General features: G+C 37.4%; 1 protein-coding gene across 4 annotated transcripts in view; it reads right to left on the reverse strand.

Annotated features, from left to right (window-relative positions):
- Positions 1-2,734: 2,734 nt before the first annotated feature.
- The window catches only part of EPC2 (enhancer of polycomb homolog 2), a 127,121-nt gene continuing 114,043 nt past the window's right edge, over positions 2,735-15,812 (reverse strand). For 3 of the 4 annotated variants that reach the window (XM_059704532.1, XM_059704530.1, XM_059704533.1), the window contains 4 exons: positions 9,141-9,277; positions 6,192-6,351; positions 4,938-5,271; positions 2,735-4,001 (listed from right to left, as the gene is read on the reverse strand). In XM_059704532.1, the coding sequence (XP_059560515.1) occupies positions 3,929-4,001; positions 4,938-5,271; positions 6,192-6,351; positions 9,141-9,277 (704 nt within the window). In that variant the 3' untranslated portion in view covers positions 2,735-3,928. The remainder of the gene's footprint in view (positions 4,002-4,937; positions 5,272-6,191; positions 6,352-9,140; positions 9,278-15,812) is intronic. The other variant, XM_059704531.1, reaches the window with a different exon arrangement.

The raw sequence follows: 15,812 nt of genomic DNA on the forward strand, positions 1-15,812 counted from the left end.
ATGGCAGAGGTGTTAAAACCCAGCTCAAGAAATTCTCTGCTAGTCTAGCACCCTGTGTTGTCTGTCTTGTTCCCCGTTGATGCCTTCTCCAAAAAATATTAATTCTTGCGTCCTTCTGAGACTTGTCGTCACTGGAGTTGGTTAGAATTATTAGTTCTGCCCAAGCCCAGCGGCATTACACGTAGACAACTGTCCACACACTAGTCAGCCTTGATGACATTAATGGCTAAAAAAAGTTGTCAAGACTGTATCTGTCTTCGATCCCACATCATTTACTTCCTTGGTGAGAAACCAGTGACACGAGGGCCATACCTCCCCCTCCACCAAGCTTGTCCATGTGGCCTCCTTTCTGGAGTTCCAGGAAAATTTGCTTATTTTACAGATAGGGACACCAAGGTCCAGAAAGGGCAAAACTCGGCCACGTCCTGGCCCAGACCCAGCTCCCAGTGCCTTGTGTCAATTGAACACTTACCGCCAGGTCTGACAGAACAGAAACTAATTAGTTTGGGTTTGCCGGGCAGATGGCTAGGAGCCAGTTGGATTGAATGCACTCAGTCTGGGAAGTAAAAAGCCAACATTAAGTGCCTGGTGGTGGAAGTGGGGGAGGGTGTTTCCTAAATGAATTTTAAAACCCTGCTACAGATGCTGCCAATAAGTGGACTGAAAGATACAGTCAGTACTTCTTTGAAGAGCATTTCTTTTCACATTAAAGATGGATGCAGTGTCTTGAGTGTTGACTACCTAAGTTTAATTTCTGGCTCAGTAACTTACCAGCTATGTGACCTGGGGCAAGTTATCTAACTTCTCTAAACTTCATTTTCTACAACTGTTGTTAGGACTAAATGAAAAAGTCACTGGGAGAGAACTCCACATGCTCCATGATGCTAGCTATTGTGCTGTGGTTAGTGACTAAAACATCACTAGTCTTACAGGATAAAGTAGTCACAATTACTTGAGATATCCTTAGCCGTTTGAAATTTAATTTGCCACGTTAAGGGACAACAAAACATTTCAGTCAAAAGTGTATTACTACTGATCAACAAAATTTGATCAAAATAGAGCACTATACTCAAATACAGCAGTATATACTAGGGAGAAGTTTCTGAAATGGTAGTCCTCCTTACTGCCCTCTCCTTCTCCGCCAAAAAACCACCTTGGCAATAAAAAACACTATGCATAGTTGCAAATACTGTATTCCCTATTTTTAAAAAAGAATCTGTATGAATGATGCGCGCGCGTGTGTGTGTGTAGTAATTTTAAATGTGCCCTCCAGGTTATTTCCCCCCCCCCCCCCCAGACTTTTGCAAAAGATATGCAACATGTGGTGAAATATACGTACAGCTACCATCATAATCACTGGGCATAATGATGGTCTTCAATTCCTAGGAAGGAAGGGTACTCTGTTTAGGAAGGTGGGAGACTAGTTTATGAATACTTTTGTCTATACTGAATTACAAGATATCCCAAGCACAGGAGTTACCCCTTTGTTTAAAAACACATAAACAAACAAACAGACCTACTACTCCATAAAAAAAAACATCCTCCAAGGACTCTAGGAACTTACTGAATTACAAGTACCAACACTAGTTCCCTCAGAAAACCGAGAGAGAGAGAGAGAGAGAGAGAGAGAGAGAGAGAGAGAGAGAGAGAGAGAGAGAGATTGCCCAGTGGAGGGCCATGCAAACCTAAACTATTCTTCAATGTAATAAGGTGAAAAGAAATATCTGTCATGAAAGTTTTTGAAATGTGTGTCCAAGTAACTGAAATGCCATCCATGAAATAGTTACAACCACCAAAATAATGAAGGCTTATTTTTCTATTTTACTTCAAAAGGAACAAATAAATTGGGTTATCAGTCTGATAAATTCTGGATTTGTCACATATCCAGAAACTGTACAAATGGATAGTTCTCTTGTTTTACTTAAATTATTTTTTAACATGTATATCACATAAGGCAAATTCACTTCATGCTTGGCTTTAGTAAAATGGAAAAAAAAGCTTTCTCCAAAGTTGGCACTAACGTTATTGTAAGTTCTTAATAACGAAGAGATACATTCAACTACAAGCAGAATGAAAACAGTCATGATACATATCAAACAAAATGATTTCCTTTATATCATCAGCAATGAGAACTCCAGAGGTAGAATGGCAGAAACGAGCATGGATCCTCTATCAGGTCACAACCAATGAAGAAATTAAATTTATTTATTTTTCTATGGTTTTGCCCATAAATTGCTTTACACATTTAGGACCTGAATAAAAACCACTCTCAGCAGAAATCTTGGCCCATTAATTCAACTGACATATCAATTTACAACTTTTAGAACTGCAGATATAAAAAATGTAAAGTATAAAATTATGTAAGTTTGAAATGGTTTCAATCATATTCATTAAAAATATTTACATTTCCCAGTACTTACTTGACAAAACGCCCTTGCAATATAATTCTACTCTAAACTTCTATTTATAAAATGAGGCTCATTTATGATTTCAATGAATGTTATACTGCAAATTACTTACATTTGTAAAATATTTCAAGAACTTTCATATCAAAGGTAGTTTATATTGGGCTATCTGAAACCCAATAGTGCCCACAGATGAGCTCCTTGTAGCTCTTTTCATTAATGCTTGGAAAGCACTGTGAAAATGGAAAGTGCTGTTAAGTGCTATCGTCTCCCTTAAATTGTACTGACTCTGTGTGCACATTGTGAAATAAACACATATGCAGCATGGCCATGTTTTGATATGTATTTTTATTTCCCTGCAGTTTTCACTTATCAAGAACAAGTAACAGGGAAAGTTGTCTGAACTAGTGCATAAACAAACATTCTGAAACACCACTACACGTATCTAATTTACAAGAACCGTATAAAAAAAGTCACTAAAACACTACACTATGAAGGTGTCCAACGCTTACAGTCAGACTTTTTCCAACCCGTTACTTGCCTTGTAGCCACAGGAAAACTCTCCAAAATTGAAAAGACAATCTTGCCACAACCCTCCCCCCTCCCAACACCTGGGATGGCTCGATATCTAGACTTCCAATAATTATTGCAATGATATAATAATGCAATACATACCTGGTAAAATACCCTTTATGTGGTGTGTTACAGTTTTAAAGCCAGTTAAAATATGCAGTCTTCAGATAAAATGTAATCCTTGAAAAATTTTCATATCTGCACAGTTTAAATGTGCTAGATGCATAATTTTTCCTAGTCCTTTTTTCTGTGTAATTATTTTTTATAAACTGGTATTATAAATAGAAATATACATTCAAAATATATGGAAAAGTGAGTTACTACATTAAATTTGCATGTATCGATCCATCCCTTTCCCCTGCACAGTAATAGAAAATACTATTTTGCCTTGAACTTCATATTTGACAGTGAAATGCCACTAAAGTATTTACCAAAAAGTCCATCTAGTCAAATTGTGAAACAAAATGAACCAAGTGAAAACTTTACAGTTCCTTTAGAAAAAAATTACAAGAATTTCATTTCCTAGCTATGAATCTTTAACGTTTTAGACACAAAGTTGGATTTATTTTTTACAAGATACAAAATGTAAACATGGCAAAATAAATAGTTAAAACAAGTGATGTAGGATCCCATTTCATGCTCATGATCCCATTAAAGAATTATTTTTTTAAATCCATTCAGTTGCAAATTCAAGTGCAAAAGCATGATGATGAATATCTACTATTCAAGTAACAGAAATAATATTGATGATACAAATAAACTATTTTACAAGGTAGTGATTTTCCCGATTTTACAAAATATACATCATATATGGATTACACATCCGATATACTGTAGTCCATTTAGGTCCATGGTTAACCTCTGTGATCCACAGAGTGTCGCCTTTTGCATTCAGCTGGAATATGAATGACTGCACACCATCAGCACAGGTCAAAGCCACATGTTTTAGGTTATGTCACTTCCATAGCTACTGTTGTCTCTGCTATTCCATTTAAACCCAATCTTTCTGGTTCATGGTTCTCTCTATAATAAGGCAAAGAGTAAAATAAACATTAACACTCTCTAGTATTTACAGATACCTTTTTATGTACTAAAACTAAACATGTACTTCCAAAGAACATTTCCCACTTTTATAATTTCTATACAGGAATGAGAAAAAGTTTCCTTCAGCTAAGAAATCCTATTAGTTCCTAATTACTTGATTATAACTATTTACTTAGGCAAGAAAAGTAATTTAACATAAATTTCAGTAGAAGCGAGTGATAAATTACTTATGCAATATACAACATAGGACAATCCAAGCTTTTACAACAGGTGGACCTTATGATGCTCCAAAACACTGATTAGGAGCACAATATTAAATTACTTTCTACTGTAGTTTCAATTTTTCAGCTTCAAGGTCGTGTAGTTATTAACCCATGCAAATCAATTTTTTTGATTTATTGTTCTAATGTATTAGTTTCACAGAAAGAAGGTAAGATTTAGTTAATCCCAGAATATCCTCAATTTTAATATATACATAGAATAATTTACTTTCCTCTTGTGTTTAATGTTGAAGAAAACACAAATGTGACTTGAAAATTAAAGCTCTGACATGGAAGTTAATAAGAACTCAAATCCTCCAGACTGTTTAAATTACTAAAAAGTCATGTAAGAGTAACTGAAGTTTCTAAAATAGGCTCTGTGATATATTTTTTTGGTTTGGTGGTTCCCAATTTGATGTGGTTTTCTCCTGTGTTTTTATAATTTTGGCTGGCATTTAAACACTGCAGTAGTGACCTCAAACAAATAATAAGTTACAGCACTTTACACTAAGCAGATATTCAATATCTGTTGGAAAGCAAGCCAATCAACAGACATCTATTACTTGAGCAGTAAAAAAAAAAAAAAAGTCTTTTCCTCCCTCAGAGTAGCCAGCAGAAAGAGCTAGAATGATGCCTGAAACAAGCGCACACACACCTTGCTATGCTGCTGATGGCACTGCTAGGAGTAACCTTTGGCACTCTGTCCATACTGGCAGCAACTGTGGCAAGTTTTAAGGCTGTTGGCGATGGTGCTGAAGTCCGTGTATTGATATGCACATTGACTGGAGAAACAACACTGACGTTATTGAGGTGCACTGCATTTGTCAGGCAAGAACTGTTCATGGGAAGTGTTGGAGGACTGCTTGTGCACAAGGCTGGGATTAAGTGGTTTGTAGTGGTGTGGCCAACTGTCCTTACAAGTTGTACAGCTGAAATCCCTGGGGTGGATGATAAAGCCATATTGGTGGAGTATAATGTTTTAGAGGTTCCTGAAGGAGAAAAAAAAAATCATTCAATTCATGTTATGAGACATTAATTGAACTCTTAAAAAGACTTTAATAATAAAAATATATGTAAACATTTGTATTCTAATTAAATACCATGTCAACTTTCCACATAATGGCCTATCAAAAGACAGCTTCTGATTAGTAAAGACAACATATGCACCTGTTACAACCCCAAAGATAAAGACACCCTCTTTCTACATAAAAGGGCTTTGCAAAGTATTCTGTTGCCTCCATATCTGGAAATTGTATAATAGGACAGAGAGGTCCATTATGGAGGCGGAGAGCAGGTGACAACTATAGTTGGATTTCTATTAGAATGTATACATGTAAGAACATCAGTAAGGAGAAGCAATCAGGATTGTGGATGCATGTAAAAGCAAGTGAAAATCCTGAAGTTTGAGCACTAGTTGAAGGATGTTCGGAACAGCAAGTCTTTGAGGACTTGGGGTAGTGAGAAGCAGACAGGGTTTCAGAGCAATGCTGCACTTCAAGAGGAGTCAGAAAAAGCAGGCCTATGAGTATGTAAAACTGGGGAGGTAAACCATTTCAATCTTACTGATCATCCTGCATTGAATTTCATCTTTTTAAAAAGCATGGATAATTCAGTGGTGATGGTTAGTGATTAGCTTGATGCATTTCCTAAGATGTGAGGCAACTGACAGGACATGGGTAAAACCAGGCAGGTTGGACAGTCACACAAGTAGATATCCAGTGGGTGTGGTACAAGAGAAATAGGAAGCAGGCTCTATTTGAATTCTAAAGAACATCCAGCTGGTCCACCACTCATTATCCACAGAAGACATTTGGTACATCTTCCCCTTGGATTTAAAAACAAAAACCATACTTCAAATCACTGAGTTACAACTTTGAGTAGTAAGCACCACACGAAACCACAGGCTTACCTGAAGGCTGGACAACACCGTTGATGTTGTTGTGCCCAGTGTTCTGTTCCTTGGCCGACTCACTGCGACTGGGAACAGGTGCACTGACCACTGCAGATGCAGCAAAGTGGGCGCTGGCTGAGTCGAGTGTTTTAGACATACAGTCAGAGGTGCTTGAGCCCTGTAAAATGAACAAAATTAAACCCAATTTTTTTTTAGATGTGATTCCATGAACATATTAAGAAATGGGCAAAATCCAAGAGGAGGCTTTGCTTTTTCATACGGAACAGTTACAAGTGTTTAGATTAAGAGACGGAGGGCTCTGGCCTTGGCCTGCGTTGCTAGGTATTAGAAAGTCAGACACACACCGAAGGGTCATGGGTTTGATTTCCGGTCAAGGGCACGTACTTGGGTTGCCGATTCATTCCCCGCACCTGAGGCATGTGTCAGGCAACCAATCGATGTCCCTCGCTCACATTGATGTTTCTTTCTCTCCCCCTACCTCCCCCTCCCCTCTGAAAAAAGCAATGGGAAAAACATCCTTTGGTGAGGATTAACAAAAACACACACACACACACAAAAGAAAAAACAAAAAAGAGCCGAAACCGGTTTGGCTCAGTGGATAGAGCGTCGGCCTGCGGACTGAGGGGTCCCAGGTTCGATTCCGGTCAAGGGCATGTTCGAACCTGGGTCACCGGCACATCCCCAGTGGGAGATGTGCAGGAGGCAGCTGATCGATGTTTCTCTCTCATCGATGTTTCTAACTCTCTGTCTCTCTCCCTTCCTCTCTGTAAAAAATCAATAAAATATATTTAAAAAAAAAAGAGACTATTTTTGGCATATGAAGCAAAGAAGTGACTAAAAACTGAGAAGCAACTATTTCTAAGAAAAAACTAGGGGATTAAAAAACCCAAACCTTTAACGCTCTATACATTTTTTCCAGTAAGTGGTAATGAATGCCTTTAAAAATACTTGACAATCTTGATACTATGAGCAAAATAAAATCACAGGGATGACTAACAGTCATCTTTGTCACAATGTAAAAGCCTGTGTCTTGGCCTAATCCTGGAGTAGGCTGAAAACACTTTAGGCTGGTTACCCAAGAGACTCAGAAAAAGCAAATAAAAAGGCAAGTTTAATGGCACTTATTATTTTTTTTTAAAATTCATCTTTATTGTTGAGAGTATTACAGATGTCCCCCATTGCCCTCCTCCACTCCAGGCCTTCACAGCACTATTGTCTGTGTCCATGAACTACGCATATAAGTTCTTTGGTTAATCTCTTCCCCACTGCCCCTTCCCTCTAAGATGCATCAGTCTGTTGGATGCTTCCATGTCTCTGGAGCTATTTGTCAATTTATTTTGTTCATTAGGTTCCACAGATAAGTGAGATCATGTGATACTTGTCTTCCTCTGACTGGTTTATTTCGCTTAGCATACCATTCTCCAGATCCCTCCATGCTATCTCAAAGGGAAGATTTTTTTTTTATAGTTGTATAGTATTCCATTGTGTAAATGTACCACTGCTTTTTAATCCATTCATCTACTGATGGGCACTTGGGCTGTTTTCAGATCTAAGCTATTGTAAATAAAGCTGCTACAAACATAGGGGTGCATATAGTCTTTCTGATTGGTGTTGCAGGACTCTTGTATATATTCCTAGGAGTGGGATCACTGGGTTGAAAGGCAGCTCCATTTTTATTTTTTTGACGAAACTCCATACTATTTTCCATAGTGGCGGCACCAGTTTGCATTCCCACCAGCTGTGTACTAGGGTTCCTTTTTCTCCACATCCTCACCAGCACTTGTTTGTTGATTTGTTGATAGTAGTCACTCTGGCCAGTGTGAGGTGATTCCTCATTAGAGTTTAATTTGCATCTCTCTGATGATTAGTGAAACTGAGCATTTTTTCATATGTCCTTTGGCCATCTATCTGTATGTCCTCTTTGGAGAAGTGTCACTTAGGCCCTCTGAATGGCATTTACTCTTGATTCTGTATAAAACTGGTAGCTATTACTAACAGCCAACAACCCTACAATGAGGGCCAGTCCCAAATCCACCAGGATGATAGGGGAGTGTTAAAGGGTGTCAGGGTCACTGAGATTTTCATGTTGCTGGACATGGGATCTTAAGGTCAGTGTACTGACCTTTTGAGGAAGAGCTGAATTAACTACTATGGGCAGATGCTGGCCTGAGATATAACAAACGAAGTAATCTCATTATTATTTTAGAATTATTTTTTAGAATTATGGTGCAACAAAATTTAAGACCTAAAACACTGGGTTTATTTTTTCAGATGGCTCAAATTTGAAATACACTTCTCAGTTAGTTTTGTTTTTAGTGGCTTAAACAACAGAAATTCATTGTCATACAGTTCCGGAGGCCAAAAGTCCAAAATGAGTCTATAGGGCTCATCTCAAGGTGTTGAAAGCTTTTCTCTTCTGGCAATTATAATTTTATAACATATTTTTATTCTTATCCATAGTATCTTCATTTAATGGTGCTTACGGGCCTCACCTGGTGGCGTTTTTTTCTTCAGGAAAATATGATTCAAGAAAATATGTTTAAAGTTAATGCGCAATTCAAGAGAAGTAAATACCTTTCAGCTTGGGGCACAACGACATGGCACTAGGGGTTAGAAAAGTGCTTAAAAATATTTTTTTGGGGTACAGTAGGGGTTGGGGGATAATGGTTCTAAAAGTATGCAATTACTTTTAGAAATTCTCAACCCTTCAAAACATTTTTTCCTAAATTAAAAATATATTTGGTTCTAATGTGCCTCTCATAAAATATGAACTGGTCACTTAAAGTTAAAATTATGTAAATTAACTAAAAAGACACTTAGAGGTTTGATCTTAAAATCAAGAGTGGCAATATCAAGATTATTTCCTCTGACTTGACAACAAGTGAATAGGACTATATAATTATGAGAGAAAGGAAGAGAAATAAGCATGGTTAAAGACAGGCTTACCTGTGCTTTTGGATGTGTCTGTTGCGAGGAATGCTGAGATTGCTGTTTCTGCTGAAGCTGAGCAAGCTGCTGCCTTTGCATTTGAACTAGCTGCTGTTGATGTGTCTGAAACTGCTCTTCTGTGATACCCCCTGTTACTGATAAAGAACATTCATTTCAGAAGTATATTTAAAAGTACTTTTAACACAAATAAAACAAACATAAAATTATTCCACAATTAAGATGAAAAGCAATTACATACCACAATATATATACATCATCAGCAAAAAATCCAATAAAAATGACAAATCTTTCAGCAAAAGTGGCTTATGCTAAAAGTTCCTATATTTTTTACTATATAACATAGCTCTGATGTGAGAATTCTATCATTTATTCAGACTCATTACCTGTAATCACTCTTTTTTAAATATATTTTTTATTGATTTTAAAGAGGAAGGGAGAGGAAGAGAGAGAAACATCAATGATGAGAGGGAATCATTAATTGGCTGCCTCCTGCACGTTGGACCAAGCCTGCAACCCAGGCATGTGCCCTTGGCCGGACTCGAACCTGGGACCCTTCAATCTGCAGGCCGACGCTCTATCCACTGAGCTAAACTGGCGAGGGCTGTGATCACTCTTAATTCTCTACACTATGTTAACTACAATGAGAAAACTTTATTAGTGCAAATAATATTAAGACTAAGTTAAGTTATAGCCTTAATAAGAACACAGGACCATCTGTAATAATGTAATAGGTTCTGATTGTTTTCATCTATGACAATATGAAAATACCTTTTTTAAAAAAATTTCAAATCAGAGTGGAAGATAATGATGTTCATCTTACATAACCATTAACCAGCAATTTTCAACCTTTTTCATCTCATGGCACATATAAACTAGTTACTAAAAGTCTTTGGCACACCAAAAAAAATACATTATTTTTTTTTAATCTGACAAAAAAAATAGGTATACTTTTGATTCATTCACGCCACACGGCTATTGTTGTGTTGGCTCTTGTCATTTTTTTATTTGACAATCTAAGAAAAAAGAGGTCAGTGGCCCTGACTAGTTAGGTATTGCATGTTTTAAAAATTCTTGCGGCACACTGGTTGAAAATTGCTGCCATAAACCATAGCTCAAGCCAATAGATTAGCTGCCTAAAATAAATCCTATCTATAAAAATATGGACTAGAAATCGGAGAGGTATTCAGAAAATTAAAGATGCAATGTTTCCTCAGACAAAACTGATTATACTGTAACCAACTGTGTTAAAAGTTAGTAATTTCAAATAAAGGCAAGGCATCTAAAACTTTTGTTGAAAAGATTAGCTAAGTAAAAGTAATATAAGAAACATTTTCTCAAACAAATGTATACAAACTTTCATATTTAAGTAGCTTACTGATAAAATGATTTAGGACACAAAGCTATTTCCATAGTAGTTACTATGTTATTATAGTCAAGACATATTAAATCACATCAGAGTATATGTACCACTAGAGTAAAATTTTGCTTTTTTTAAAGTTAATTTTGAGTGAGAGAGAGGGAGGAAGAAGGGAGAGGGGGAATGGAGAGAGAGGAGGGAGGGAGATTCCTTGCTCCACTTATTTATGCATTCATTGGTTGTTTCTTGTATTTGTATGTGCCCTACCGGGATCTAATCTGCAACCTTGGTATATTGGGACCATGTTCTAATCCAGCGGTCAGCAACCTTTTGGACCTCACGGACCACCAGTGGTCCGCCGCTGCTCCAATCAACTGGTCTACTCAGCCAGGGCTGCTCTATCTTTCTTTATTGCTTTCCTCTCCCCGAACTACTTCACTCAATCAACAAGTATTTACTTTCTATTGTGATGCAGAGTGCTGTATTGAGTTAAGAGTGACTATAGGAAAAAATAAATTAAGAAGAAGTTCCCTGCTATGATGTCCTATAGCAGTGATGGCGAACCTATGACACGTGAACTCATTTTTTTGGTTGATTTTTCTTTGTTAAATGGCATTTAAATATATAAAATAAATTTCAAAAATGTAAGTCTTTGTTTTACTATGGTTGCAAATATCAAAAAATTTCTATATGTGACACGGCACCAGAGTTAAATTAGGGTTTTTCAAAATGCTGACACGCTGAGCTCAAAAGGTTCGCCATCACTGTCCTATAGGGTAGTTGGGAAGAAAAGATACTTATAAAGAAATACCAACTAATAAATGTGTCAACCTTTAAATGCAATCGTGCGATCTAATTAATATGACCTAAAGAAGTTTAGATAGGAGATAGATCCTTAAGAAGTCCCCAAAATATTCTGTATAGTAGGATCACAAATGGGAAATTTAAAAAAAAAATTGAGCCGAAACCGGTTTGGCTCAGTGGATAGAGCGTCAGCCTGCGGACTGAAAGGTCCCAGGTTCGATTCCGGTCAAGGGCATGTACCTGGGTTGCGGGCACATCCCCAGTAGGAGATGTGCAGGAGGCAGCTGATCGATGTTTCTCTCTCATCGATGTTTCTAGCTCTCTATCTCTCTCCCTTCCTCTCTGTAAAAAATCAATAAAATATATTTGAAAAAAAAAACTGATCGTTAATCAGATATATAACAAGTTATACATAGTGTAATCTATTTTGTATGAAAAGGGAGTTAGGCATCAGAGATGGACAAAGCTTTAGATATGTCTTCATTACTATTCCACAACAATTTTTTTAAAAAATTCTCACCTGAGTATGTTTATTGATTTGAGAGAGAGAGGTGGGGGGGGGGGGGGGAAGGGAGGGAGAGAGGGAGAGAGGGAGAGAGGGAGAGGGAGAGAGAGAGAGATTATCTACTTCAACCAGATGCCTTCCTTATGTGCCACGGGGGTGTGGGGTGTGGGGGCCTTGAACCTGAAACCTAGATATGGTCCCTGACCAGGAATTGAACCCATGACCTTTTGGTTTACAGACCGATGCTTTAACCAACTGAGCCTCATGGGCCAGGGCTTCCACAATTCTAATCATCATTAACACGTGTATTAGACAATGAGGGGAAAACAGCTCTTACACAGATAGCAATTTTATTTTCAGGTGATTAAAAAGCCTGGGGCTATGATAATGCTCACTAAAATTTTAATATTACCTGTATTTTTGAAGTACACATTAGTTATCTTACTGAATTACCAACAAAATCAAATGTCTTTCTTTGCACATGTTAAATTCATTGCAAATGTTCTATTTTTAAATGGAAAATAATAATTTTAATTCTAAATGTACAATCTTCAAAATCAAATGAAAATATGAAGTATTCATGAATTTCCAGCTGTTTGAAAACCTTGGGAAAGACGAAAAATAGTTCATTAGATACAAAGGCAGGAAGGAAAGTTTTACCCCCCCAAAATCTGTTTAGTTCTATGTGTGTAAGGAGTGTATCAATTAAAAAAAAAAATTGACTTGGATTCTGGTGTTAACAGGGTCCACTCCTCAAATCTAGTGTTATGCTTGTCCAGAGCTAAGGGTTATAATGTGGTAAAAAGCTGGGTCAGTGGTTAACTTTAAGTGAACAATAAACCAAACAGAGAACATACTTTTCGTGGCTATTTTAAAATTAAAGAGAAATGAAGATAATGAGTATCTTTTCTGTTTCCAAAATATTTTAAGTCATAAAATCTTACTAATTCAGAATAAAGTATATACTAAATTAGTAGAAAGAAGAAAGTGTACTTTTTTAAATTAAAAAATTACTTTTGGTTGGTAGTCCACGGCTAACAAGGTATTTCTAATTATAGGTATTCAACTTGCTTTTATGAATAATTATTTATATACACAAAAAAGGAATGCTGATAAAATTGCCCATTTGGGGGGCTATGTCTACTTATTGCTCTGTATTGTTGAGACCATTAGTTCACGCAGGAACCTCATATTTTTTCCTAGAAAACTCAGGATACAATGTATTCTCAGATGTATCCCCAACCAAAGAGCAATCCAATTATTCAAATTAATGGTCAGTGTTTCCCCATTTTTTAAACTTAAGCTGACTGATTCTCATTCCTGGTTCCATTACTGGTTGAGTATCTAATATAATATGCTTTAAAAAATTACATTCATTGTTGTTTCTCTCTCACTTCAAACTTAGCACATTATATTGATTCTTGTTACCTAGCACTTTCTTTACTTTAAGGTGCTTGTGCTTGAAACAAGCTAAAGTTCCTCATTCAGAATTTTCTAGAGCATTGTTTAGTATTATTGCAACTCTTTAGACAAAAAGAGCAACTAGTACCATGACACAAACAAAACATCCTTTGTAACTGACTCGCTTTCCTTTTGTTAGGGTGAATGCAAAATGGTAAGAAATGTATGGCTTAGCATATTATATTGTGTCTAATGGCATAGACACAGTACTGAATTATCATTCTCAGGGTTGACTTACTGGTTGGTGGAGGATGGTAATGTGATTGAAAGTACCTTCTCTACTAATTATTTTTCCTTTCAAAAATTACTGAAATACTTCCACAAGAGATTTATTTCTTACAATGACTTTGAGTTACCAAGAGGCAAGCATTAATATAATAAGGACAAAGTCATAGTTACAGCATAAAGAAATCTGTTTAGGGATGAGATACAGGACAAGGGCCCAGAGCTTTGGGTCGGTGGTAGTGGCACAAAGGGAAATGGGAATGTACAAAAGAGAAACCTTGTCTGTTTATGTTGCTTAGGACCAATCCAAGCTCTTTCCTCTAGTTGCTATTAAGTTGCTAGTTTAAAAGTGAAATTCATGCCGGTCATAAAACTGCTCTACCCAACCCCTCCAAGTCCTATTAGTTTAAAAGTAACCACTGAGCTGAATGTTTTGTGAAGATGGCAGTATTTCACAATTCCAAGTCTCACCTTCGGAAGTGTCCCTTTCCTTCAGTAAAAGTTATGCAAATCTCCCTGGGTAAACACATTCTAATAGGTAGATATCCATATTACAGAAATTTCCCTTTTATGTAAATACTAGAGGCCTGGTGCACAAAATTCGTGCATTGGGTGGTGGTGGGGGTGTCCCTCAGCCTGGCCTGTGCCCTCTCTTAGTCCGGGAGCCAGGGGCCCTTGGGGGATGTCCAACTGATGGCTTAGGCCCTCTCCCTGGCAGTCGGACATCCTTAGTGCTGCCACAGAAGTGGGAGAGGTTCACAGCCATGAACCTAGCTTCTGGCTCAGCAGCACTCCCCCTGTGGGAACACACTGACCACCAGGGGGCAGCTCCTGCGTTGAGTGTCTGCCCCCTGGTGGTCAGTGCATGTCATAGTGACCAGTCATTCTGCTGTTTGGTCGATTTGCATATTGGCCTTTTATTATATAGGATACTTTTATTGATTTCAGAGAGGAAGGGAGAGGGAGAGAAAGATAGAAACATCAATGATGAGAGAAAATCATTAACTGGCTGTCTTCTGCACACGCCATATTGAGGATTGAGCCTGCAACCTGGGCATGTGCCCTGACTGGGAATTGAACTGTAACCTCCTGGTCCATAGGACAATGATCAAACACTGAGCAACACTGGCTGGGCTATCCTAAAACTTTTATGCTTGCCAACATTTTATGGCAATTTAAGAAAGGAAGAGAAACTGAAAAAAATAAAAATCAGGAATTTATTGTAAAACTATCCAAAATGTTAATGATTTTACAAATTGGTAATATTAAGATATTTGAAGATGGTCAAAAGGCTGCTGGTATCTACTACTCAATACACTAAGACAAATAAGGAAAGTTAATTTGCAACCATGCATTAGTCAAAACCAAGATTAAATGTAAATTAATCGGGCCCTTCAAATATAAACAAGCAAAGCTACTTTTAGATATGAAATATATTTTCTTGAGGCCTGGATTTAAGAACAGCATATCAAAAGAACAGTTTAATGCTACACTTTCAAATGACTAGAAACTTTATCATCTTTTTATTTTTTAAAAATATATTTTATTGATTTTTCACAGAGAGGAAGGAAGAGGGAGAGTCAGAAACATCGATGAGAGAGAAACATCGATCAACTGCCTCCTGCACGCCCCCTATTGGGGATGTGCCTGCAACCAAGATACATGCCCTTGACCAGAATCGAACCTGGGACCCTTCAGTCTGCAGGCCGACGCTCTATCCATTGAGCCAAACCGGTCAGGGCTTTATCATCTTTTTATATAAAGAATGCAGTATTTGCCTGTAAACTTTTTTTAAAAAAATATATTTTATTGATTTTTTACAGAGAAGAAGGGAGAGGGATAGAGAGTTAGAAACATCGATGAGAGAGAAACATCGATCAGCTGCCTCCCGCACACCCCCCACTGTGGATGTGCCCACAACCAAGGCACACGCCCCTGACTGGAAATCGAACCTGGGACCCGTGAGTCCGCAGGCCGACGCTCCATCCACTGAGCCAAACCGGTTAGACACACATTTCAATTTGTATTCCTTTAAGTCCTTTATGTATGATACAAAAATAAGAATTAGAGTATTTATGACTCAGGGATTATGACTTAAAAAACATTAAGTGGGTTATAAACAACATAAAAGAAAGAAAATTCTTTGCCACTAGACCTCAAGTTGTTTTTTAAGAACTAAGGACCTGTGACACAAATAAATATTACTTCCAAGTGTATCATATTTCTTTTTCGGATTAAATCTTTTATTTGCTGGATTTGCCTGCTGTGAAACAGAAAATTCAGTACTTATAATTTGTCTAGCTCAGTGATACTCTGC

This window comes from Myotis daubentonii, chromosome 7, assembly GCF_963259705.1.
Source record: "Myotis daubentonii chromosome 7, mMyoDau2.1, whole genome shotgun sequence".
In the NCBI taxonomy this organism is placed as follows: Eukaryota; Metazoa; Chordata; class Mammalia; order Chiroptera; family Vespertilionidae; genus Myotis; species Myotis daubentonii.